The 26,727-nt window shown below is 45.9% G+C and overlaps 2 protein-coding genes across 5 annotated transcripts in view; one reads left to right on the forward strand and one right to left on the reverse strand.

The window, feature by feature from the left end:
• UBA3 (ubiquitin like modifier activating enzyme 3) overlaps positions 1-23,081 on the reverse strand; it is a 73,031-nt gene extending 49,950 nt beyond the window's left edge. Inside the window, exons 1-3 of one of the 4 annotated variants that reach the window (XM_068253946.1) lie at positions 20,578-20,643; positions 20,442-20,480; positions 7,318-7,438 (exon numbers count right to left, since the gene is read on the reverse strand). In XM_068253946.1, the coding sequence (XP_068110047.1) occupies positions 7,318-7,438; positions 20,442-20,480; positions 20,578-20,597 (180 nt within the window). In that variant the 5' untranslated portion in view covers positions 20,598-20,643. The other 3 variants (XM_068253948.1, XM_068253947.1, XM_068253949.1) reach the window with 3 other exon arrangements.
• A 1,654-nt stretch (positions 23,082-24,735) lies between these two features.
• Positions 24,736-26,727, forward strand: part of ARL6IP5 (ADP ribosylation factor like GTPase 6 interacting protein 5) — a 28,606-nt gene continuing 26,614 nt past the window's right edge. Inside the window, exon 1 of the mRNA XM_068253950.1 lies at positions 24,736-24,945. Within this exon, the coding sequence (XP_068110051.1) occupies positions 24,740-24,945 (206 nt within the window). The 5' untranslated portion in view covers positions 24,736-24,739. The remainder of the gene's footprint in view (positions 24,946-26,727) is intronic.

The raw sequence follows: 26,727 nt of genomic DNA on the forward strand, positions 1-26,727 counted from the left end.
ACTTGCTGGTTGAATAAAATAACTAAGTCAAAATTTGCTAGGGGAAGGAATAATTATAGGCAGGACTGTATAACACACCTCTTTTTTCTTGTCAGACTCAAAACACTTGAGAGCTGCAGTAATGAAAGTGGGATCAGCATCTGTGAGGGGTACATCATAATTTCTAATCTGCAGATTGTGAACAGGTTATTCTTTTTGATTGGATAAATTACGGGGAAAGTGGAAAACAACCCAGCAATAAAAAGCAGATGTCTCATATACTTTATTCTGGTAAAAGTAAGCTTAAAGCAGACCTGAACGCAGAACTTCCTCTCTGCTCTGAAAGATAAGCAACAGCATAATAACCTTTATGGAAAAATATATCTGTTACCGTACATCTTACAGAACCCCTGCAAAAAATCTGCAGGGTGTCTACTACCTGGTTTTATGAAAGCAGAGAAAAGTGTGTTTTCATATTAGCTGTTTTTGCCGAGACTGACGAATTTCTGTGCTGACGCAGCTGAGAGCTCAAATTTCACTTGTGATTACTTATAGATGAGGGGGAATTAGACAGACAGTTCTTTCTAAAAACACAGTGTATTTCTCTCGGTTTTCCTTGTGTCCTGTGCAAGAGTTGAGGTCCACTTTAAAAGAAAGGATACTGCTTCACAAGAGTCAAACAAGTGGTCACATAGCCATATTAACTCAAATTCTTCTGGTGCCAATTCATCTCTGAGGGAAACATCACAACAACTCCAGGAGGTCGCCACTGAGCAAAAGGAGTTTCTACCCTTTGCACAGAGTTCTGCTTTAAACTGCAACATAACTGAAAACAAAGCAGGGTAGAGTGGGATGGATGTTTATTGAAGTCATAGACTCCCGGAGGACGATACCCACCTCCCGTGATGCTGCCTGTCACAGTGCAAGGATGTTTTTTTCAGCCAATCTATTAATGTCACCAGCCTAACCAGCCCTTCCTGTAGAGATTATACTGTAGAGATTATACATCAGGTAAGTACTCAAGGCCCACCAACATTGCCATGGTCCACAAGGGTAGTTCATCTCTGCAGAGACACTAATTACTCCACCCATGAATGTTTGTGATTTCCTGAAAAACTTGAAGACAGGGTTGGGGGAACTCTGCTGCAGAGGATGCAGGACTCAGAATTAACAGGTGTTCCATAATGGTTTCTCCAAAAGTGAATATGACAAGCTTAGGCTGACAGCAGCATCAGCAATAAGTCAAATCCAATTAATTACCTCTTCTTTTTGAGGGGTACATTTGGCCTAGCCCTTAACATGAAGTAGCTTCACGGAAAGTCCACTCCTGTACAACAGCCATCCCTTTGTTCACACTCCAGCAAAACAAAGCAAAAAAAAAAAAAAAAATGTTGAAACATTTCACTGGATGTCAAGGCATCCTTCTGAATAGTGCTCATGTAGTGAAGTCTGTCACTCCAGGGGCGTAACCAGGGCTGTGGAGTCGGTCCACAAATCCACCGACTCCGACTCCTCAGTTTAGGATTCCACGACTCCTCTAATTTGCATATTACAATTTTGTTGATGAACAGCATGTAACGTGAAAATCGTCTCTTAACTGCCAACGCTTAGGAATTTTACAAGACAACTGAAGTGAGAAAGATATGTAGACTACTATATTTATTCCCTTTAGACTAAAACTAGTCCTTGGTAAGAGTACTTGTAAAAGGTACAGACCGGAACAAAGAAAATCTATCAGGCCCTAGGCAATGTAACTGTGGGTACATGTAAGAGTGATGTGCAGGTACTCTGCAGGGGAATGAGGAGATTCTTCCTCTATTACACATTCTTCATGCACAATCTGAACAAGGTTTATGGGTGACAGACAACAACTCTCTGTTCAATGTGCACAACATTCTCAGTGGATTCCCTGCAGCTCTGTGGGGAGTGCATATGTAAGGTATAGTACTACTGTGTAACAAAGTAAATCTGAGACAGATGAAATTAAAGTTTTATACATACTTGGGGCTTCCTCCCTTCAGGCTAATCAGTCCCTCGCTGTCCTATTTCGCCACCTGGATCTTCTGCTATGAGTCCAGGTACTTGAGCCAGTCTTGTGTAGTGCGCATGCACACACTCCGCCGCCAGGGACGTACTACACCTGCGCAGCACTATTGCGCAGGTGCAGAATGCTCCTGGCTGTGGAAGCGGCACGTAGCCAGACTGCTCTGACTGGCTGAATTACCAGGACTCATAGCAGAAGTTCCAGGTGGTGAAGGAGGACAGTGAGGGACTGATTGGCCTGAAGGGGGTTGGAAGAAGCCCCAGGAATGTATAACACTCTTCTTTTCATCCGTCTCAGGTACCCTTTAATTTGTAGTCACCAAACCAAATTTTAACAACATATCAAATTATTTGATTTCATGAGCTAAGAGAGTGCATACATTTGCATAAACCAGCATCAATGCAGAATTATTTCCATCTCATTGACCATCTCTATTAGTGACACGGCTACACATCAGGCTTTATTCTTAAAGCATAGACGTTATTTAGTAATAATAATAATTCCTTTTTTTGTATAGCGCCTTTCTCCTGTCGGACTCAAAGCGCTTGCGAGGCAGCCACTAGAGCGCACTCAGTAGGCAGTAGCAGTGTTAGGGAGACTTGCCCAATGAACTCCTTACTGAATAGGTGCTGGCTTACTGAGTAGGAAGAGCCAGGATTTGAACCCAGGACTCCTACATCAGAGGCAGAGCCCTTAACCATTACACTATCCAGCCACTACTAGTATATATAAGATTCCTGTGTACACATCATATATACTGTACAGTCACAATCAGATATGTATATCTGACTTTAAAAATACGGGGACTGCTTTATTGAAGCAGCACAAGTACCTACTTTTGATTGGTTTATTTCATTTTTGTGGACTAAGCACAGCTATTACTGTATCTATAAATTATTTATGATGACTATTATCTGAGAAATAGAACATTTTATCATATTTTCTATTTTAATTACAGTTACAAATTCATTAGGAGTCAGAGTCGGTGCATTTTTTCCTCGACTCCGACTCCAGGCACCCAAAATTGCTCCAACTCCACAGCCCTGGGCGTAACAATAGACCCTACAAGGGATGCAGCTGCAGGGGGAAGTTTTTTTCCCCCTGTACATAGAGACTGACAACTAAGGGCACAGAAAGAACAAAAAATTCTGCTCACTGCACAATTGTTCTAATGACTGCATCTGCTCAGCCACTGATAAGGAATCATACAAAGTTTTGAAGACAAAGGTTTGTAAACAGTCTCTATTCCCTGTGCAGCAGGGTCTTGTGTACAAGTACTGCTCTGCCTCCAACCTACCCCTTTCCAAGAGCTGTGTACTGTAGAGATGCTGGAGAAGTCTTCATTGCCAGTTCTGCACCACCAGAGTTGGACAGAGTGAGTGTACTAAGAAGCTAAGGCTGGGAGTACACCTGTCTGTCGGATTTCTGTAGGTGTTTTCTGCACACCATGTATGTCCGTATGTGTGAAAACATGCGCGTTTTATCACAGCAGCTAATGTAATTGATAGATAAAATGCCTGCAGTGCTTCAGTGCTGTCTGTTTTTATCTGCATGGGGTAAACACATTCAAGTATGCACTAGCTAACTAAATAGCATTAGTTCTTAGTTTACCTGTGCACAAAGTGAAGGGTGGGGGGGGGGGGGGGATTGGGCATTTGGCTGGGGAGGGGCCCCATCCAAAGTTTTGCAGGGGGGCCCAGGCATTTATAGTTATGCCCCTGTGTCACTCTGTTCAGATACATGTTCCTTATCCACTGTTCATTCCGAAACGTTTTTTTTTTATCAAGGAAAACAGTTTGAGAGGGAAGTGGCTGACTACACTGGAATATCAAGCAGATGGATGGTTGGGAAGAAACTAAAACATTTCAAGTGGCTGTTTGGAAGAGCAGCTTGGAGCAGAGCTGCTTTTACAGAAATGGAGCTTCTCAGACCAACATGTAAGCAGAGGAAGAAATGGAAAGTGCTGCAATGTCAAATCTAGTTCCACAAACCAAATCAATATTGTAATACAACTGCATTATTGATGAGACAGGTATCAACAGTCAAGATATGTTATGAATACACAAACTTTGAAGCCAGTTTTACACTACAAAGGTGCATTTTCAGTGCAATGCCCCGCCCGTCACACCGCAACACACTAATGTCTTATGACCCTGCGGGTGATTGTGCCAACAGAGTCATATGAACAGCAGTAAAACAGGGTAACAACACAGCTTTCCAATGCAAGTGTAAAATTGGCCTAAAAGTCTTCTTACAAAATAAGAACACAGCTTTGTGAGCAACTTCACATTTGTACCATCAGTTTCCCAAAAAGTCCAGTATAACAGAAAATGTAATTAGCAAAAAGCTTGGTTATGATAGGAACATAATACAGGCCCTTATTCAATTCACCTTACTCATTGACATTTTCCCACTTTTCCAATAAAATGTCTTTTAGGCGAGGGACCCACTAAAAATTGCTGCAGTGCTTTGAAATTGCGCAAGCACTGTGTGCAGCGATTCCTATGGGCCCTGTCAAACTGGGGCAGTGTGGTGCGGTTTTTTTTACCGCACCCCACAGCCGTGCAATGAAAGTCTATGGAAACTTTCATAGTGGTACATTACAACACGACAGAAGTGACGTTTTCGCTGCATCCCAGATGCAGGGCCAGAAGTATGTTACCGCGCGGATTCTGCGGCCAGCTGCGTCAGCCCAGAAGTCATGTTAGTTTACGGCATTGCACAGATTAAAAAAATAAAATCATTGACATTGCAGCGCTCATTCGTGGAAGCATATTTTAAAGGGGTTCTGTGGGGGTGGGCTAAGGATAAAAACCGCCACTTACCTGGGGCTTCTATCAGCCCCCTGTAGCAGTAATGTCCCACGCCGTCCTCCTCCGATCTGCCGTTCTCCACCGCTGGCACCGGGTATTATTCGTCTGGCATCGACGAATAATGCGCGCTGCCGTTTGAGTCATCAGAAGCTTACTGCGCAGGCGCAGTACAAAGTTTTCTTGTACTGCGCCTGCGCAGTAAGCTTCTGATGATGTGGGCGGGAGTGAGCACGGCCGCGCAACCGCAGTTGGACGGTGTGCCACGCTAGACCGGGACCGGCGGCAGTGGAGAACGGCGGATCGGAGGAGGACAGTGTGGGACATTACTGCTACAGGGGGCTGCTAGAAGCCCCAGGTAAGTGGCTGTTTTTATCCTCACCAGACCCCCCACAGAACCCCTTTAACAATACGCTTCCGTGAACTTCCGCATACCCGAAGCAGGAAGTGACAGCTAGCGCACATCACTTCCTGCTTGGCTGGCGGCCAGACGGGAACACCACGCAGTAGTGGGGGGGTCCTTAGCTCAAGAGGGGGAAAGCCTCTGGATCCTAATGAGGCTTTCCCTGTCCTCCTCCAACCCGGAGATCCAGCGCTAGAAGCCCCCGAACACCAGGGTGGTAAATATTTACCTACCGCGATCCAGAGCAGGTGAAGTAGCGGCTTTCCCATCGGGCTCAGGCGGATACAGCCGGGCCAATCGGATCCGCTCTACTGCGCAGCAGAGTGGACTTGATTAGACTCAGTCATTACCGCCGGAGCCCATCGGAAAGTCGGTACTGCGCCTGCGCTGAAACCTTGAAGGTAAATTTTGCCACGCGCTGCTGCAACTGCGCAGTGCTTCTCATGGGAATTTTTGGAGGAGCCAGCACCAGATCCTCAAGGCTACAGAGGATGGGGGAAGCCTCATTATGATCCTGAGCCTTCCGAGGTAAGTACCCCATAGGAGCACTTCTTTGGTTACAGGTGTACTTTAAGCAGACTTAAAGGGAAGGTTCAGGGAGGGTGGGTAAAAAATAAAAATCAATTTCCACTTACCTGGGGCTTCCTCCAGCCCGTGGCAGGCAGGAGGTGCCCTCGCCGCCGCTCCGCAGGCTCCCGGTGGTCTCCGGTGGCCGACCCGACCTGGCCAGGCCGGCTGCCAGGTCGGGCTCTTCTGCGCTCCAAGGCCAGGAACTTCTGCGTCCCACGCCGGCGCTCTGACGTCATCGGACGTCCTCCGGGCTCTACTGCGCAGGCGCAGAACTACTGCGCATGCGCAGTAGAGCCCGGAGGACGTCCGATGACGTCAGCGCGCCGGCGTGGGACGCAGAAGTTCCGGGCCTTGGAGCGCAGAAGAGCCTGACCTGGCAGCCGGCCTGGCCAGGTCGGGTCGGCCACCGGGAGCCTGCGGAGCGGCGGCGAGGGCACCTCCTGCCTGCCACGGGCTGGAGGAAGCCCCAGGTAAGTGGAAATTGATTTTTATTTTTTACCCACCCTCCCTGAACCTTTCCTTTAAACAAATGGATAACAGGTGTAGGATTAGAAGGGCATTATGTCCTATGTACACATCCTTGCTGAACTAGATCTCCGACAGGTTTGGTTGAAGGAAACTGCAAAGCAATAACAGATTAAAGGGAACCTAAATTGAGAAGGATATGGATCCTTTTAAAATAATACCAGTTGCCTGACTCTCATTCTGATCCTGTGTGTCTAATACTTTCAGCCACAGCCCCTGAACAAGCATGCAGATCAGGTGCTCTGACTGAAGTCAGACTGGATTAGCTGCATGCTTGTTTCAGGTGCGTGATTCAGCCACTACTGCAGACAAAGAGATTAGCTGGACTGACAGGCAACAGGTATTGTTTAAATGAAACAACCATATCCCTCCCGGTTTAGGTTCCCTTTAAAGTGGATCCGAGATGAACTTTTATTCATTGCATAATTGTGTTCCTTACATATAGGTTATAGGGCATTCCTCAAGCCAAATACTTTTTTGTTTTGTTTTAATACACTAATTCCCTATAAACTAAACAAGCCTCGCCCACAGCTTCTCCAGAGAATCTTGGCACTCTGAGCCTTAGTAGCAAGGGCTTATGGGAGCTCAGTCTGGGAAGGAGGAAGAGGAAGTTACTAGCCAGAGATTTCAGAGGCAGAGGGGAGGGGGGAGTGAATTTTTCACAGGCTGAGGGTTGGAGATGCAGTTGCAGACTACCTGTGTAATGATGACAAGCAGAACATAGCCACTCTCATTGTATCACAGGAATACATCATCATAAACTGTTAAAGCTGTATGCAGCCAGATTTGCTGTGTAAACTATCTAAACTTTAGATAAGATATGTAGACAAGTTACTTTTTATAGTTAGTTTTTCATCTCTGATCCACTTTAAGTGGTCCAGTCAGTTACAGAAATACTAATCAAAAAAACAAGGACATTATGTCTCACTCCACTTAGTTTGAATGCAATGCTACAAATATAATAAGAGGTAAACGTAGTTTCTCACTTCATTGCTTGGCTCGAATTCGGGGTGTGTAAAAGGTCCTGATCGCTCGAGGAACTTCTTAACATGGTTCCAGCGACCATCCCAGTCTCCATTGTCCCCACACCCAACATCCACAGCCATTCTGCATAGAACACAATAGAGTTCACTGACATATTCCAAACAGGCATTGAGAGAAGACGATCTCTGGAACGGACAGGCAGGTAAGTCCCCAGTCACCCCAATCACAGATGAGAAGAACAGATAACAGCTAAAGATCAGTTACCCATCAATGGAATGCCCATTCATCGAAAATAACAGCCTGCTTGTGGAACAATAGTTAGAAATTTAGCAAAACCAATGCAGTAATTTTGAAAATAGCAAATGAAAGTGATTAAAAAAAAATAAAGAACTGGTAGAGGAAATTGAAGATGGGGGGGGGGGGGGGGGGGGGGGATAAAAATAAAAAAAAAAAGGAGGCAACTTAGTTCTAGAAGAAACTGAAACTAACCTACAATAAAATATTTAAAATTGCAAGAAATTTAGTGCTTCTTTAATCAAGGTTGAACGCCCAATTCCAGGCACAGCAATGTTCCTACTCCTGTGTTCAAAGTTATTGGCAGAGTTTGTATCTGTCCACAATCTTTTTGATTTGCTGAAGTCAAATAAACATTTTACAAAGTGGCCCAAAAGTGAACTTACATTTGATAAGCTCCATGTAGACAGACAAGGGTACTCACCCACTGCTTTCTCCTTCCTTATTAGTATTAGTAGTCATCTAATGTCTCAGCAGACCTGACTGTCAAAGCAGCTGATCACCTGGGAGGACAGCCATAGGCTGAGGACTAGAGAAGTGCGATGGGCGGGGCTTACATCCTTCCAGGTCAACCCCAAGGGGACTGATCAGACGGTCTGGATTGCCTAAAGCTTGCCAGATTACCGAATACACCAGTGAGGATGAGGCAGGGAAGAACACTGAGTATGACCACTCACCCCTCTACATGGAGCCACCTACAGCTTATTAAATATAAAGTAATTTCATGTTCACTTTAAATTGCCGGGTTAGGTGCTACTTTCAATAGCGCAGATTATATTCTCAGACAGTTCTGACTCTGAATGGCACGATGATGCTGAGTCAAGAAGCAGCAACCGCACCCAGGAGTCTGCTGTTAATGCTTTCATTTGGGCTACTTGAGTCTGTATACTGTTTAAAAAAAGGATTTTTAGCTGCAAGTCTCATTTTGACACAAAAGGTAACAAAATGTGTACTCTGCTTACTAAGCCAATATCTATCTATCTATCTATCTATCTATCTATCTATCTATCTAAGCAGTGCTTTTCAGCGCTGCTAGATTTGGGCGCAGCCAACGCCGCCATACACTGTAATGGCAATCAGTCTATAGCGGCGCTCAGTGAGTAATGTCGGCTCCGTCAGAAGACAGAGCCGAAGTTGCTTAAAAAACACAATAATTCGGCTTCCAGCAATCGCTGGAAGCCGAATTATTTCATTCCCCCACTATCCATGGCGGCCTGGAGGGGGGAATAGTAATTAAAACGGCCCGGACTTGTGCAAGAAGCAGGATCAGCCATAAACCGCTGTATCCTGCGGCCAAGTCTACCGGCGCCGATTTCAAATGTACTCCTATCTATATATCTGTGTCTGGTGTTACATTTCCATTCAAATGAAACAAAAATGTCTATGGAATAGTAAAAATCTGTAGATTTGGTATAACTCTAACCTGATTAGTCACATAGCACCTTATGCTGGGGCCATTAAAAAGTACAAATTTAAAGAAATCTCCCCTCTACATACATCATTGCTACACATACCATTTTGTGATGTCAGACTAGTCAAACTTTGCTGTCTGGCAGCCATACATAGTGTGCAGGATTTCCTAGAACTGTCATCTCTCTGTTAAGTTTGGCCAATGAGATGCAAATAATTCTGAGGTGATGAATTATGCAAACTTTTAAAGTCAATTTATGCAAGTTGAAAGTGGCTCAATCGAATGTAGCTGCATAAATGTGCACCATCTCAGAATTATTTGCCTCTCATCGGCCTTCTAGGCCTCCTTCACACAGAAGGCTGAACTGCGCACCTGCAAAGAACGGGGGACAAGTTAGACCCCCACAGGTTTACCTAGCGTTGGAGGATACTGGAATTATTGCTGTGGATGTGTGCATCTTTCTACAATAGCACAAACTCTAAAACTTCTTACACAGGTATGAGGCTTGTCACCCGGGATGTATTGGGACTAGGTACCTCAGGCGACATTGCAGGGGCAAGGCTGTACAGATATTGCTGGCCTGCAGGCTAGCGACGTGTTCTTTTGCTATGCGTTGCAGAGGGCCAACAGAGCGGCGCGGGTGTGATGTCACGTGGTGGGGCGGGTAAGTGGCGAGAGCAATGACCCAGGCACATTGCTGCATTCGGGACACATTTGGCAGACTCTTGGCAAAGGCAGACTTTTTAATTGGTCCAGTCCAGAATTGGTGAACCACTTCATGGTCTCCTGTGATTTCCACTGTTCTCCAATGTTAAGGGGGCCATACACTAGGCGACCAACCAACTAATCAACCATCCAATTCGATTATTATAATCAAATTGGTGCTGCAAAGTGCATGCCCGACCGACAAAGTGAACAATTTCGGGACAGAAATTGGCCACACAGTCGATCGCGCATGTTGGAAAATGTCGGGCCGATGTTGGTTGGTCGGGTGCGTGGTGCTACGGCGGCTGAATTGCGAACGAGCGACGAGACGACGAAACCCCCGCAATGCGTAAATGTATGTAGTGTAGGGCTGCACGGTTTTTCGGTTTAAAACCGAAACTGCAGTTCGTGGCAAGACGATCTGCTGATCGTCAGTACCATCGGTTTTTCGGTCCGCTGTTTAAGACTTTGCTTCTGGCCCCGCTGTGCGCGGATTGGCCAGAAGCAGTGAATATGTATGAGTGTTAATGAGCGGGGGGGGGGGCGGATCCACTCCAGCGAGCGGCCAGGCACATACAGCATTACCAATCACTGGCTAGCGATGGAATGACGGCAGCGGTAGGCGGAGCTGTATGCTCTGTACAGCTCCGCCTACCACTGCCGTCATTCCATCGATTGGTAATGCTGTATGTGCCCTGCCGCTCGCTGGAGTGGATCCGCCCCCCCCGTTCATTAACGCTCATACATATTCACTGCTTCTGGCCAATCCGATCCGCACTGCCCAGTTCGCTGTCTGTAATACTTTGCTTCTGGCCCCGCTGTGCGTGGATTGGCCAGAAGCAGTGAATATGTATGAGTGTTAATGAGCGGGGGGCGGATACACTCGAGCGAGCGGCCGGGCACATACAGCAGCATTAACAATCTCTGGCTAGCGATGGAATGACGGCAGTGGTAGGCGGAGCTGTACAGAGCATACAGCTCCGCCTACCGCTGCCGTCATTCCATCGCTAGCCAGTGATTGTATGTGCCCGGCTGCTCGCTGGAGTGGATCCGCCCCCCCCCCCCCCCCGCTCATTAACACTCATACATATTCACTGCTTCTGGCCAATCCGCGCACAGCGGGGCCAGAAGCAAAGTATTACAGACAGCGGACCGGGGAAAAAAAAATCGAAATTGCAATTTCTGAGAGAAAAATCGCAATTTCGATTTTTCCTTAAAATCGTGCAGCCCTAGTGTAGTGCATTTATACATTACTTGTCTGGTGTCAGCCTCCACGCGGTTTCTGTCCATCTCGCCAGGTTCCGCATACACGCTGGCGGCACTATGTCTGACATCACGAAGGCGCATAGCGGCGGACGTCAGATGCTATGCACCGCTAGCGTGTATGCGGCTTACCCGGCAATATGGACGGATGGACCCGGCGAGCTGCTACAGGACAGGTAATGTATAAATGCACTACACAACATACATTTATAAATTTTGGGGGCAGCGGCGAGGGGGACGCGGCAGCTCAGCCGATTCCCTGAGGATTTCAAGCTGAAATCGGACGGGAATCGGCCTATAGTGTATGGGCAGATTTGATTAGAGATAAATTTGTCTCTTGGTCGAATCTGCCCATATTCGTTCTAATGTATGGGCATCTTAAGTCATTTGACTTAAAGGCGAACCTAAAGTGAGAAGTATATGGATTTTTCCTTTTCAAATAATTCCAGTTGCCTGATTCTCCTGCTGATCCTGTGTCTCTATACGTTTAGCCACAGCCCCTCAACAAGCATGCAGATCAGGTGCACTGACTGAAGTCAGACTGTATTAGCTGCATGCTTGCTTCAGGTGTGTGATTCAGCCACTACTGCAGCCATAGAGATCAGCAGGACTGCCAAGCCAATGCTATTGTTTAACCTCCCTGGTGGTTTATTTTTTCTGCAAAAATTGCAGAAATCAAATTTTTTTAAAAAAATTTTTTTATGTTTCATGTAAAGCTACCAGAGTGGTAGCTACATGAAACTCCACTAGAGGGCGCATGTGTCCCTCTAGTTCGATCGTCGCCGGCAACAATAGCAAACAGGGGAACGCGTATATAACGCGCTCCCGTTTGGCTTCTCCTGTCGCCATGGCGACGATCGGAATGACGTCCTGGACGTCAGCCGACGTCCTGACGTCAGGCGCACCTGATCCAGCCCATAGCGCTGCCCGGAACTCATTGGTCCGGGCAGCGCAGGGCTCTGGCGGGGGCCCTCTTCCTCCACTGTGTGCGGGCGATCGGCGCAGAGCGGCGGCGATCAAGCTGTACGCGCGGCTAGCAAAGTGCTAGCTGCGCGTACAGCACTTTCAATGGTGAAAATCGCCCCACCAGGGGCTGAGATCTCCTCCTGCACGGCATAGCCCGAGCTCAGCTCGGGCTTACCGCCAGGGAGGTTAAAAGGGAATATACATATGCCTCTCAGTTTAGGTTCCCTTTAATAGTACCGTAATTGGTGCCTAAAATGTTATTTCCTCCATAGTTCAAAGAATGCTGTAAGCCAATGACAGAAACCGAGAAGTCCTGTACACCAAACACTGTTGCCAAGTATCCAAGGAAGAATAGTTGGATTTTTTTTTTCTTCTACAGTAGTAGAAATGGAAAGGTAACGCATTAAACTATTATGGGCTTGTGTAGCACTGCTGTACGTTATAACAATATTTTAATGAAATTTGCAACATTTACATAATACTTGCCTTTACAGTATAATCTCATTATAGTAAACTTCAAGGGACCAGGAAAAGTGGTTTACTATATCAGAAATTGTCCTAGAAGGGGCCTAGCATGCCCTGGTACATTCTCTGTTGCAAAGGACCAACTCTATCTTCCCAGTACAAGCACTTGCACATTTTGGTAGACTACAAGGTAACTATAACTTAGAGCTATAACTAGAGCTGCATAGCCAGGCTGGACAAATCACTAGTACAGAATCCAGGGCTCCTCAAAAATTGCAGCCGTCACTGAATAGAGGCAGCCACTGGTTTCCGGTGAGTAGGTGGTGTCCGTGGGCGGAACTTTCAGCCCGTGCCCAGCAAAACTTTCTGCTCACACTTGAGCCAATCAAGAAGCCTTTATTCAAAATGCAGCCAATCATAATAAGCCACTCACATTTGTAATTTGAGTGGCTCTGATACCTCTGCGGCACGACTTAGCACTCTCCTCTCCACTCTCCGTAGTTTTGCAGCAAGTAGGCTCGATCTAATCTGCACTACAAGTGAAAGCAGCCTGTACTGCACTCCACATGCTACCAGAAGCATTATCGCTAATCGGGGAAGAGACACCCCAAAGTGTGTACAATTCTGTGGGGGGAATGTGACAGTACTTTTAATCGGTGAATGCGAAGTGGAAGTGGTAACACTGCATCCTCTTGTTTTTGTTCACATTATTTCTCATATTCCCCAGGCTGCTTTTTTTGTACAGTATTGTATATTCAGCGGCGGTGCCATTCTTTTTGTCTAACAAATGTTATCAGTCATCAACTCACTTGCAACCAACCTGAAGATAGCAGCAGACCATGGGTTTCACACTTACATATGACGCATGCGCTGCCCACTGATTACTATGTGCAGAGTCAGCGTCACATTGGGGCCACAAAACATGCTTACTATAACACAAGTTTAATTATATCAAAGTTTACTATACCAGCCGTAGCTCCCATAGACTTATAATGGAGAATGGCTGAGACATGTAGTTTACTATACCCAAATGTTTACTATATCAGAGATTATTATAACGAGATTATACTGTACAACTGGAACAATTATCAACAGCCACAATAAGGTAAAATCATGACATTTGAGGAAGGGGGTGACCCCGAAACATGTTGTGTTTGCAACTTTTCCAATAAACGCAAGTTTATTATCGCCAGTGGAGTGCCGACCTCGATTCTTTGTTACTGTGAACATACGGGTGGAGTGGTGAACCATTGAGTGTCTGAGCACCGGCGGACCAGGTGTGTGAAGCCTGGGAGGTTGAGGACCCCGGCGATCTGATTTTTTGCAAAATCATGACATTTGTAAGGTTTCAAGATCTGCCTTTAAACAAATCTATAGTAGCTAATCAGCGACTTTCCCACCAATACAAAAATAAGGGACACCAAGTGCATAAGCATAACACAGAGTAAAGCTCAAATTAAAATAAAATAGTCATTAGAAGGGAAATTAAGAGCTTTGGAAAAATGACAGAAAACATATACAGAAGCTGGAAATAAACACATGAGAAATTTTTGATAAAACAAAACACAAAAAAAATACAGGAAACACAGGAAGAGACAAAGTTTGCAGTAATGCATAGAGGATATTCACCTAAAATACTGTAGGCAGGCAGCAACTCAGCAATGACCTGAGCACACAGCTATTGTCCTTACTCTGGGTTTGAATCCTATGACTCAGACAAGAAATGACGGCTTCATAACCATTAGATTAACCTCCTGAGCGGTATGGACGAGCTCAGCTCGTCCATCACCGCCGGAGGCTGCCGCTCAGGCCCTGCTGGGCCGATTTTCTTCAAATAAAAAGCAGCACACGCAGCCGGCACTTTGCCAGCCGCGTGTGCTGCCTGATCGCCACCGCTCTGCGGCGATCCGCCGCGAGCAGCGGCGAAAGAGGGTCCCCCCAGCCGCCTGAGCCCAGCGTAGCCGGAACAAAAAGTTCCGGCCAGAGCTAAGGGCTGGATCGGAGGTGGGTGACGTCAGGACGTCGGCTGACGTCCATGACGTCACTCCGCTCGTCGCTATGGCGACGATCTAAGCAAAACAAGGAAGGCCGCTCATTGCGGCCTTCCTTGTTTATTCTGGGCGCCGGAGGCGATCGGAAGAACGCCTCCGGAGCGCCCTCTAGTGGGCTTTCATGCAGAAAGTTGGCTGCATGAAATAGTTTTTTTTAAATTAAAAAAAAACCCTCCCGCAGCCTCCCTGGCGATCTCAATAGAACGCCGGGGAGGTTAAGGACCCGTTTCCACTACACGCAGTGCAATGCAATGCAATAGTTGCATCGAACCGCATTTAAAGAGAACCCGAGGTGTGTTTAAAGAATATTCTCTGCATACAGATGCTGGATCTGCCTATACAGCCCAGCCTCTGTTGCTATCCCAAACCCCACTAAGGTCCCCCTGCACTCTGCAATCCCTCATAAATCACAGCCGTGCTGTGAGGTTGTGTTTACACCTGTAGTGTCAGTCTCAGCTGCTCCCCCGCCTCCTGCATAGCTCCGGTCCCTGCCCCCATCCCTTCCCTCCAATCAGCAGGGAGGGAAGGGATGCAGGCGGGGACTGGCGTTCTGCAGGAGGTGGGGAGAGCAGCAGACTGACACTATAGAGATAAACACAGCCAGCTCTGACAAGCTGTTTGTCAGCAGCGTGGCTGTGATTTATGAGGGATTGCAGAGTGCAGGGGGACCTTAGGGGGGTTTGGGATAGCAACAGAGGCTGGGCTGTATAGACAGATCTATCCTCTGTATGCAGATAATATTCTTCAAACCCACCTCGGGTTCTCTTTAAACTGCAGCACCCGTTCGTCAATGGAACAGTTTCCATTGACGCAAATTTTGCGATGCAAAGAGGTGCAATGCGTAGCAGGGGAAATTATGGATAGCATGCTGCAGATTTCAGCAGCACGCATCCAAGTCCCCATTGCTGCTAAGAGTAAGCTGCATGACGTTGCATCTGGTTGTTCGGATGACAAACGGAAGTACTTGTGGGGGGGATGCGAGGCGATGCAGTGATCGCCTTGCATCCCAAACGCCAGGGGAAACAGGCCCATAGTTGGCTATCATTAACAACATATCCCATATTTGCTCCATTATTAGGCCAGGGAAACACTGGCAACACTCTCTGGAAAATTTGGAAAATTGCTAAATGCTTGTGATTTCCAGAGGGAACATGATTTGGTTTTGCAGCCATTAATACGATCACTCTAAGGGCTCGTTCACACTGGAGGTGTTTTCGTCCTTTCTTCACCCACAGGCGATTTTTAAAATCGACCTCCCCCCTCCCAAAACGCTTGTGCAATGAAAGTCTGTGAGAAGGTTCATATCAGCGTGGGTCATGCTCTATTCGTTCAGTAAAGCGGTGTGTGGACCATTTTTGAGGAGATTCCGCCTCAATGGAAGGTATAGGAGAAACACAAAATGCTCACAAAAATTGATTTGTGCAGCGATTGCGTTCGTGTTTTTAAGAATAAATATATTGTATTTATTCTTTTCCGGTTTCAAGAGTTCACTTCCTGACTAACGTCAGAAAGTGAAAAACTGTAATTGCTCAGCAAAACAGCCACAAAACCCACCCAATGCGGACGGACACCCAAACGGAATGCAATGTGAGCGAGCCCTAAGACCATTCCAAAAATGCTGCATTCAGCGCTCCGTGACCGCAATGCTGCAGGTGGAACTACCTCTGTAGCGTTCCACTGTAACAGTACTGGTGTTTGTCAAGCACTGCAGTGCGCCCTAGGCCATATGAATGATCCTGAGCCTCAGGTCTTATTTTCAGTTCACAACTCAGACACTGACTTTCACAGTAGAGTAATTGAAGAACCAGGCAGATTTTACTTTTTTTTCAAATTCTAGACAGAATGTGAAGAGTCAGGTTTCTACTACAATCCAGTTTTGGATATTTTACCTCACTTCCTGTCCCACAGACACCAAAGGCTTTGCAGGAAGAAGAAATTCCTGTTTCCTTTGTCTGAACTCCTATGAAATGTTTAAGGCTGAAGCAGTAGACTGTTCTACATTATCCAAAGGAACACAAGAAGAACATTGTCATGTTACCATGCGTATCGCAGCTGATGTGCAAAGCCTCATAGCTGACAGCAGCTCAAATTTTGTGAATGAGCTCTAAAATTTGAGGAGCGTTAAAACCTTTGAAGCTTAAAATTTCTCAAAGACAAAATATGTAATTAAACTAGATTACAAATGTTATTCCTATTCAATCCAACTAAAAACTTCACGGAATTCCTCTTTTATCCAAAAAGTGGTCTTCCACTACTGATAATCCCATTCTTTTGTTTGCTAAAATATGCTTAGTTAACAAAATGACAACTCACTGCTATTGCCAAAGCCAGGTTTTCCATATGGCTTTAATATAGACTGAACCCAGAAAGTACAATGTGCTGTATGCTCAGAGACCTGCTTTAAAGGGTAGCTAAAAATACCAAATAAATACTTTAGTACTGAGATGCCTGAAACATCCATGTGTAAATTGCATTCAAAGGTCTGTTCACTCAAACAATTTCTTACCTTGCTCTGGGATTCTAGGGCTGAGAATGATTGCTAGGCCTAATATCTCAAACCAATATATATGTTAAAAATCTGGGCAATGCAATCAATCTAGCTCAGTGATCTGCAAACTTGGCTCTCCAGCTGTTAAGGAACTACAAGTCCTACAATGCATTGCGGGAGTCTGACAGCCACGATTCATAAAGGTAAATGTATTGTGGGACTTGTAGTCCCTTAACAGCTGGAGAGCCAAGTTTGCAGATCACTGATCTAGCTTAATGGGTTTCTCCTTATCTAGCAGAACCAGCAAGAAAGAGTGGCATGATGACAGATCATTCACATGTGTATTCCTGGTCAATTACTCCCTACATACCAATCCATTAGCAGAACATGGAAGCCACAGAAAAGAGTAAACACTGGAGAACATCCAGTAACAAACATGAACCATAAACATGACCCTTGTTTATTAAAAAATTAGGGGCCAAAAGTTTGCAACCCCTGTCTGGGTCAGATCACACCATAGGAGGATTGTAGTAAGATTAATTAGTAGTTGTGCAATGGCAGTAACATAATATAAAACCAGTCTGTCTAGATGTAAAATAAAAGGGTACTTTGGGAGATTCAGGGCTGGACAATTTCTAGAAGCCAGGTAGACAAAACTTCTGAAAATTACAGGGCAGCTACTAAGTTTTCAGCTTTTCTCCAATTATGGTTAATAGAATTGGCTCTTAATTTGTTACTGGCTCCTGAATTCCATAAGCGTACCAACACCTAAATTTTAAAGCAAACCTGAAGTGAGGAGGACTCATACCTTAAGGCCTCTTTCACACCAAGACGTTGCATTTTAGGGGACGTTAAGGTCGCATAACGTGCCCCTAATGCAACGCATGGTGGTGTTGAAGTTGGACATCAGATTGAGCCGCGTTATGCAGCTCTTGGTGCGCTGTTTTCGTTCTATCTATACTGATAGAACAGCAGCTCCAGGATAGTGATGGGAAGTCCGGATCTTTTCAAGGATTTGGATGATTCGAACCGGATCATTGAAAAGACCCGGATCTTTGAACCGAATCATTTGAATCATTTTACTAAGGAAGCAGACTGGGGGTGAAATGACTAGCAGGACAGGACTTTCCCTGCACTGTATATTTCTGTATGTTCTTGTTTCTTCCAGACAGGCATCCACTGTGAACCGAATTGTTCATTGTGATGATCCGGATGATTTGACTCACAAAAAAGATCCGGATCAAATGAACGATTCATTCATGATCCGGACAACACTATGAGTCCAGGTTACATCACCACAGTGCAGTGAATATTAATTAGCCATGTGGCTAGTCACTGAGCATGTGCAAGCAGTCTAACGCAGCTAAAGCCCATTATAACGCACAGCATGCTGCACTTTCCCAGAACGTGCAGCGTTACAATGTAACGCAACGTGGGCACTGTGAACAGCACATTGATTTTTCATTACTGTGCTGTGGGCTGCGTTACAGGCTGCTCTAACGTGCGCCTGTAACGTCCCACTGTGAAAGCAGCCTAAAGGAAAAAAAAAAGTTTTATACATACCTGAGGCTTCCTCCAGCCCCATCCGCTCGGATCGCTCCCACACCACCATCCTCAGCCTTCTCCTGCGCTGGTACCGGGTCCCATCACTTCTGTCAATCAGGCCAGTCTGACGTAAGAAAAGTGCGCTCTTCGCGTATCTCTCCAGCAACCGAGCAATCGAAGCGGATGGGGCTGAAGGAAGCCCCAGGTATGAATAAAACTTTTTCTTTTAATCCGCTCTGGTACACTTTACAGCTCTGGTACACCTATGTGGAGGGAAAGCTCTGAATATTATAGAGCTTTCCTGATCCTCGGTCCATCCTGTAGTTCCAGCGACATCCCCCGATGAAGTTCTGCAACCATCTTTGGTACTCCTCGGACAGCCTTCAGAAGTACTCACATCCCGAGTGCTTCCGAAGATGATAACATTATAGTTAAAGTCCACACACCAGATTTCAGAACGGTTTTACAAAACTTTATTGCATAAGCAAAGTTGAAGCCAACATTTGTTTTGGGACAAATGCATTGACAAAAGGGACCCATGAGGGCCCCCAAAACAATTGTTGGCTTCTACTTTGCTTATGCAATAAGGGCTCAGGAACACTATAAGCGTTTTTCTGAGCGCTTTTTGGCCATCAGAGATTTCTGAGAGCTTTTTAACAACCGCTTCCATTGACTTACTTAAAATCATAGCAAAATTGCGATCGCAATAAAATCGCGCAAGGGCCAAAATGGGCTCAGAAAAGCAATTATAGTGTGTCTGAGTCCTCAAGGATTGGAAATTTGTGCTGACATCTGGTGTGCAGATGATACCTTTGGTGCCACTAGCATCTGGGATCATACAGTCCTGCACCCAGCAGAGGTGTGCAGCTATTCACAAATTATACTATGGCTTCTGAAGACACGCCCATCCATACCGCTCATGCGCAAGCCAGGACTCACACATGCACAGTACAGATGCACTTGTCTTTGAAAGTATTCCGAAGGCTGCCTGGAGAATGGTGAAGAGGAATTCATCTAGTAGGAGTTGGCACTGGAATGACAAGACGTAAACTGGAGTATCCTCACTTCAGATGCACTTTAAAGGATTTCCAAGTTGAGGAAGGTTACAATCTGTTTACTTACCTGGGGCTTCTTACAGCCCCAGCAGCTGTATCAATCTCTCGCTGCAGCCCCGGACCCTCCCAGTGTCCCGCTGGCTGCCCGTAATGATCGCAATCCGACAGCGGGGTCGGCTTTTCTGTGCAGTATGCACCAGACGACGTGAACATGCAGGCGCAGAAGAGCCGACTATACCGGCGGGTCGTGATTATTACGGGCGGCCATATTAGAAGTACACAATTATCGGCCAAATCCGCATAAACCTGTGAATGAACTGCTTGTCTCAAGTCAGTATTATATATATATATATATATATATATATATATATATATATATATATATATATATATATATATATATATATATGAACAGTGCCTTTTAGCAAAAACGGGACTTATCCGTTAGCCGGGCGCATCCGGCAGGTGGCGCTAATTACTATTCCCCCTCCAGGCCAACATGGATAGTAGGGAAAGATGTAACTCTGGTGGAGTTTTGTCGCCACCTGCCGGATGCGCCCGGCTAACGGATAAGTACCGCAAAAACATTAAGAACCAAATAACCTACATTAACGCATCACTTGCAACTGTAGAGCTCATATATAGGACACGGCTATAATTTGAGGTGGATATCCTCTTTTGTCTTAAAAATTAAAAAAAGAAGAAAGCAACCTATTTCTCAGTGCAGCCCCTAAGGGAGACAGCACAGTAGCATCAAGGTGTGGTGATGGTCTACAGATCACATGACTGACAGCTTGCCCCGCCTCTCCCTACAGCCAGCAATAGGGTATCCTATGGGCTCCTGGGCATTGTATGGAGGGGGTTCCCCTGAGCCAGCACTAACTTGTCAGAGAGCTCTTCTATCCGCCTTCTTTTCTTCTCCCTAAAAAGAGAGAGAGAGAATAAAAGAAGGGTCTGGCGGCCACCCTCCCGGCCGGTGACACACAGGGTACCCCAGCTGGACACACACAGATACTCACGGCTCTTCAGCATCCGCCATATTTTCCTGAGCCTCACACGTCCCACCATGCACCACAGCTCAGGGGGCGGGGCCTTCGCAAGCAGCCCATAATACTGCTAGGCTAGGGCTCTAAACAGCCGCCTGTGTGGTTATGATTTTTTTTTCGAAATGCTTTATTAACAACACATAACATGAACAATACGTTCTAGCTAGTAGCTTAGCCGTGCAGAATGCTTATGGATGATTGCGTCTTCCTTTTGCCCTCATGTTCTGCAGCTTCTATGAACACAGGACATTATTTATTTCATTTTTTTTTTTTATAACTCTTACGTCAATCAAGAGCAGGCTACCTTTATGCCATAGGTGTAGGTAAACTGAACACAGCAGGGAAGTTATCCCATATATATGATTCTGAGACCACTGATCTGGCTCATTTCATACTATATCTGTGCACTGTACGCTGTTGCATATATTTTAGAGCAGAGAGGATGTTCTGAGTTCAGGTCCGCTTCAAAGTGTACCTGAGATGTAAGAATATAAAAGTTTTATACATGCCTGGGGCTTCCTCCAGCCCCCTCCGCACCGATCACTCCTATGCCATCCTCCTCCGCCTTCTCATTTGCCTGATAGAAGCCCTATTAGCTTGGCCAGTCGGCGCAGTCAGCCAGCGCACCCCTATCTCGCTAACGTGGATGAGTGTACTATGCACCTGCGCAGTTCGCAGGCACACTGCACTCTCAGCCATGGGAGCACAGCTGGGCGAGCGCAGTACGCCCCGACTGGCCAAGCTAACGGGGCTTCTACCGGGCAAATGAGGGGGCGGACGGCATGGGAGCGATTGGTGCGCATGCAGCGTCAGACTGGAAGGTGGGAAAGCTGAGGAAATCCACTTGCTGGCCAAGCAGCAGTAATCAGGTGTTGCTGCTCACAGTGAAGACTTGCTGCAGGTTTCTATTGGGAGTGATAACACAGGGTTTCTGCTGCTTGGCCAGCAGGTGGATTTCCTCAGTTTTACCACCTCCCAGTCCGACACTGTGCGAAGGGGATTGAAGGAAACCTCGGGTATGTATACAACTTTTATATTCATACATCTCAAGTTTCCTTTAAAGGGGTACTAAAACTCCCTTGAGTTTTAATCTTTAATCTCATCTGTCCAACCGACTCACAGTCTTCTCCACTGTCTCTTCCGAGCGCTACCATGTGGTGGCATCTAATACTCGAGGGAAGCAGCAGAGGAGACCAGTGCCGCTGGACAGGTGAGATTTCCAATGCATGGGCACCGAGAGGGGGGACATTTACTTTTGGCAGGACAATGGCTAGGGGTCTGTATCGGTTGTCACGTTATTGCACGGCGTTACCACCACGCACTCGATCGACCATGTCGCACAAGATTTTTCAGCTTGCTCGATCAATACATTCATTTGAAATGAGTTGAATCGTTGATTGTGTATACTTGTTTTCGGCAACAATTTTCATATGATTAAAATTAACGAATTGGATTGTTAATTGGGTTACAATATCGCTAGATGTATGGCCAGCTTTAGTGACATGAATGATACTCTCTGAGGGAGGGTTCACACTGACATCCAAGGAAAACAACATTGGTGTTTCGCAAGGGGATTTTCCGTTTGCATTGCGCAGTTTAACACGTGCGTCATCCACAGTCATCTGAGTGTCGTTCATATCTGATGTGAACATCAGAATCGCAAGATCACATCAAATGTGAACAAGCCCATTGATTAACATGGGCTGTAACATCTGGTGCGATTCTGCATGTGTGGAAACCCCTCCCTGTCAGAAGCATCGAGAAAAAACATCATCGGTACTTAAAGGGACTCTGAGCAGTGCAGAAACTATGGAAAGATGCATATCATTTTAAAGCTCGCTTTCTCCTCTTTCCAATGATATATAAACCGCCGCCCTACGCCTTTTAGTTTTCCCTATCTTCGCGATTGAAATTGCTGCGGCCGCGATTTCAATTGCGAAAATAGAGAAAACTAAAAGGCGTAGGGCGATGATTTAGGTGTCGCCAGAAAGAGAGCTTTAAAATGATATCCATCTTTCCATAGTTACTTGTATTACACAGGACGACACTTTTCCCAGTGTCAGCAGCTCTATTCAGCAGAATGGAGCTGCTGACTTTAGGAAAAAGTCGCCCTGTGTAATACAATGTAACTATGGAAAGATGGATATTATTTTAAAGCTCTCTTTCTCCTCTTTCTGGTGACACCTAAATCATCGCCCTAAGCATTTTAGTTTTCTCTATTTCCGCGATTGAAATCGCGGGCGCGACAATTTCACTCGCGAAAATAGCGAAAACTAAAAGGCGTAGGGCGGCGGTTTATATATCATTGGAAAGAGGAGAAAGAGAGCTTTAAAATGATATGCATATTTCCATAGTTTCTGCACTACTCGGAGTCCCTTTAAAGTAGACTTTACCCAAATAAAATTATTTAAAATAAACGCATAATGTACCTGCAAATGAATATTACATACTTACCTCGCCATCAGTTCCTCTCAGAAGCTCACCATTTTCTTCTTACAACTATTCCTTCCATTTCTGACAAGATTTGGTCAGAATGGAAATATATCAGTTGCTGTCAGGTTTATATCAGTTGCTGTCAGTTATAACTGAAAGGACAACTGATGACCAAGGTAATGTCCATGTTTCCCTATGGCCCAAATGGGCGAAATTACCAGTGTCGGACTAGGAGCTGGAAAAGATGAGGAAATCCACCAAGCAAGGCCAAGCAGCAGTAATCAGGTTTTGCTGCTGGCAGTGAAGACTTGCTGCAGGTTTCTATTGGGAGTGATAACACAGGTTACTGCTGCTGGTCCAGCAGTTGGATTTCCTCAGTTTTTCCACCTCCCAGTCCAACACTGGATATTTTTAACAGTGTGCTGATCAGGAAGCTGTTATGGGGTAATGGCCATTTTTCAAAACGGAGGACAGAGAATTGAATTGATCTCAGGGGACAAACAGGACACAGAAGAGGAGAAAGAGATTGATGAGTAGCCTACACGACGGGGTAAATATGACCTGTGTATGTTTATTTAGACTTTTAATTTTCAGTTCAGGTGTGCAAGATTAAAGATAATATTCTAATTTTCTACGATGTTGAAAATTGAAGGTATCTTGGAAATGAAAATCTGGTTCCAGGCTGCATGTAGATCTCAACGAAATTGCAATAAACTCGGAAAAATAGCACCTCAATAATCATTGATGATGAGGAAGCTAATACAGTATAATGTGACTTGCCAGCCACAATATGGCTGGCCAACTGTCCTTATACTGCACTGCCCTCTGGTGTACATTTATGGGAATGGCAAGTCAAATTACACACGCCTGGATGGGAGAGGTAGCGCACGCGCTGAGGATAGGTGACGTCACTGCGCTGCGGATGGAACAATTGCGCAGGCGAAGTTACTAGAGATGGGAAGTTCGGATCTTTTCAATGATCCGGATGATTCGAATCGGATCATTGAAGAGATCCGGATCTTTGATCCGAATCTCGGATCATTTTACTACCGAAGCATTCGGGGGTGAAATGAACAGCAGGACAGGTCTGTGGGCAGGAGAAGGAGAGGGGGGTGGACACACGGAGAAGGGGAGAAGATGGACAGAGGGCAGGGAGTGGACAGAGAAGGGACAAGCAGAGAGCAGAAATGTTTGCACACAATACCCACATGCTGCAATCATATGCTTTACATGTATTTCACCTATATGTTCATCTGTATACTCTGAATGGAAACGTCTCACAGTGAAAGAGCATTCCCCAAAGATAAGTGCAGCTGTTTAGTGCCGAGTGCAGGAGGATTATATTGCCTTTCAATCACACTGTCTGCAAAGTTACTGAGCTGTGCTGAGCCAAAAGCTTCCAATGTGATCACTGTGCAGCACTACGGAACAGACAGCCTGTAATGGGCAGCACATTGCAGCCAGTATGTGTGCTCTACACATATCTGGCAGTGGCACCAATGTCCCCTCTCTCTCATCTACCTGTCTCCCTGCAAGGCTGGCTCCCATCCAACAGAGCGATCCCTGCTTCCAGGACCCCGCTGCCCGCTGAGAGGGGGCGTGCCGCTCCTGGCCCCGCCCCTTTTCCGATCCGAATCGTTCATTTTTATGATTCGGATGATCGACTCATAAAATAGATTCGGATCAAAGATCCGAATCGTTCATGATCAAGCAGCAGCAGCAGCAAAGAAAGATGGACGTTCAGGTGGCTCCTCTCCGGGCCTGGGATGATTTCTTCCCCGGGACTGATCGCTTCGCCCGGCCTGATTTTAAAGACATCTCCAAGTGGAACAATAGAGTGGTGAACAACCTGCTGTACTACCAGACAAACTACATGGCCGTGGCAGCTGCTGTCATCTGCTTAGTGGGGTGAGTCAGTGCAGTGCGTGATGCAGCAGCCAGGGGAGAGGCACTGACAGCTCAGCATGGGTCTACGCTGGGCCCAGGTGGGGGGCTTACCAAAAGGGACTACAAGTCCCAGCATGCTCTGCTAGTGTGTGCCACTTATGGCTAGGAGGTAATTTTTAATCCTAGTATTGGCAGATGGAGATTTTGCCATAACCATATGCTGTGTGTGAACTGAGAAGCTGAAGCAGCAAATAGTTTCACAGTCGTTGAAATTGGCACTACCTTATAACTACTAGGTTTCTTAATTTATATGTTTCTCTTCTTTATAAAATACATATAAAAGAAATGAAAGAGCTGAGATGTACAGCAGTCATAAATATTAAAGTGGATCTGAACTCTTGCACAGGACAGAAGGAAGACAGAGAAATGCACCCTGTATGTATTTAGAGAGTTTAGCCTGTCTAATTTCACCTCATCTGTGACTAATCACAAGTTGTAATGTGATCTCTCAGCTGAGCAGCTAATTTGTAAACACTGGATGTTAAAACAGTCTGCTTCCATGATAGCAGGTGTTCCAACATTTTAGCATACCCGACAGAATAGCATACAAATGCTACTGAGCATGTGCAAAGTCATGCAGGGCTTACATTAACCCCATAATACCCATCAGCAGCATTAAAGTGAACCTAAAGCCAGTTAAAAAAATGAGATTAACTCACCTGGGGCTTCCCTCAGCCCCCTGCAGCCAATCGGTGCCCTCGCAGCTCCGCTCCGATGCCTCTGGACTCGCCGGCGACGACTTCCGGTTTCGCCGTCACCGGCCGACAGGCATGGGAACGCGAGTGATTGTTCGCGTTCTCAGCCTGTATATCGCCCCCTATGCTGCAATTGCAACCTCCTGGCCGCAATAGCAGCATAGGGGGCGATATACAGGCTGGGAACGCGAACAATCACTCGCGTTCCCATGCCTGTCGGCCGGTGACGGCCAAACCGAAAGTGCTCGCCGGCGGGTCCAGAGGCATCGGAGCGGAGCTTCGAGGGCACCGATCGGCTGCAGGGGGCTGAGGGAAGCCCCAGGTGAGTTAATCTCTTTTTTTTTTTTTTTTTTTTTTTTTTTTTTTTAACTGGCTTTAGGTTCACTTTAACCTTTTCAACCCCAGTTAGCTGCCTGTGTGCTGATGTGCAATCTCCACTATCCAAGTGGACATAGAGTTGGAATAAAAAGTTGTCCGAGCGAAGCGAGCCCGCAGCCCAGCGAGCGGGCAAGGGGACACTGATTCTACTAACAAGGGGTATATCACTTTAAATGTATGCTGTTTTGTCAATGTATGCTAGTTAGTTGGAACAACTAACTATCACCGTTTGTGACAGGCATGCTCCTCCACGAGCAACCATGGGGTGCAAAAAAAGGTAACTCCACCACCTGTGGGCTCAGGTGTCCCCCTTTATGCCCCTGCTCACCAAAAAAGTTGTTTTTAAAAGCAGCCAATATCCACCACCAAGGCTTCTATATACAACATCTTTGTAGGTGAACTCTGAAATAAACTGGCCATGTGTAAAACTGCTAATTTAATAACAAAGTTAAAAGTCAGGAAAATACCAAATTCGGTATTAGACTTTTTTTTTTTTGCAAATTCATCAATATTTTCACAGGTGCAGTAGACGTTCGGTAATTTACCGTATCCCTTTGACAAAAACTTGTTCGGTAACAGAAGAGTGTATCTCTGTTGCAAGCCCATGCAGTTAGGTATATATAAAATTGGGTAGATCCTTTTTGTAAAAAGGTGAAGGATCAAAACACAA

Source organism: Hyperolius riggenbachi, chromosome 9 (assembly GCF_040937935.1).
Source record: "Hyperolius riggenbachi isolate aHypRig1 chromosome 9, aHypRig1.pri, whole genome shotgun sequence".
In the NCBI taxonomy this organism is placed as follows: Eukaryota; Metazoa; Chordata; class Amphibia; order Anura; family Hyperoliidae; genus Hyperolius; species Hyperolius riggenbachi.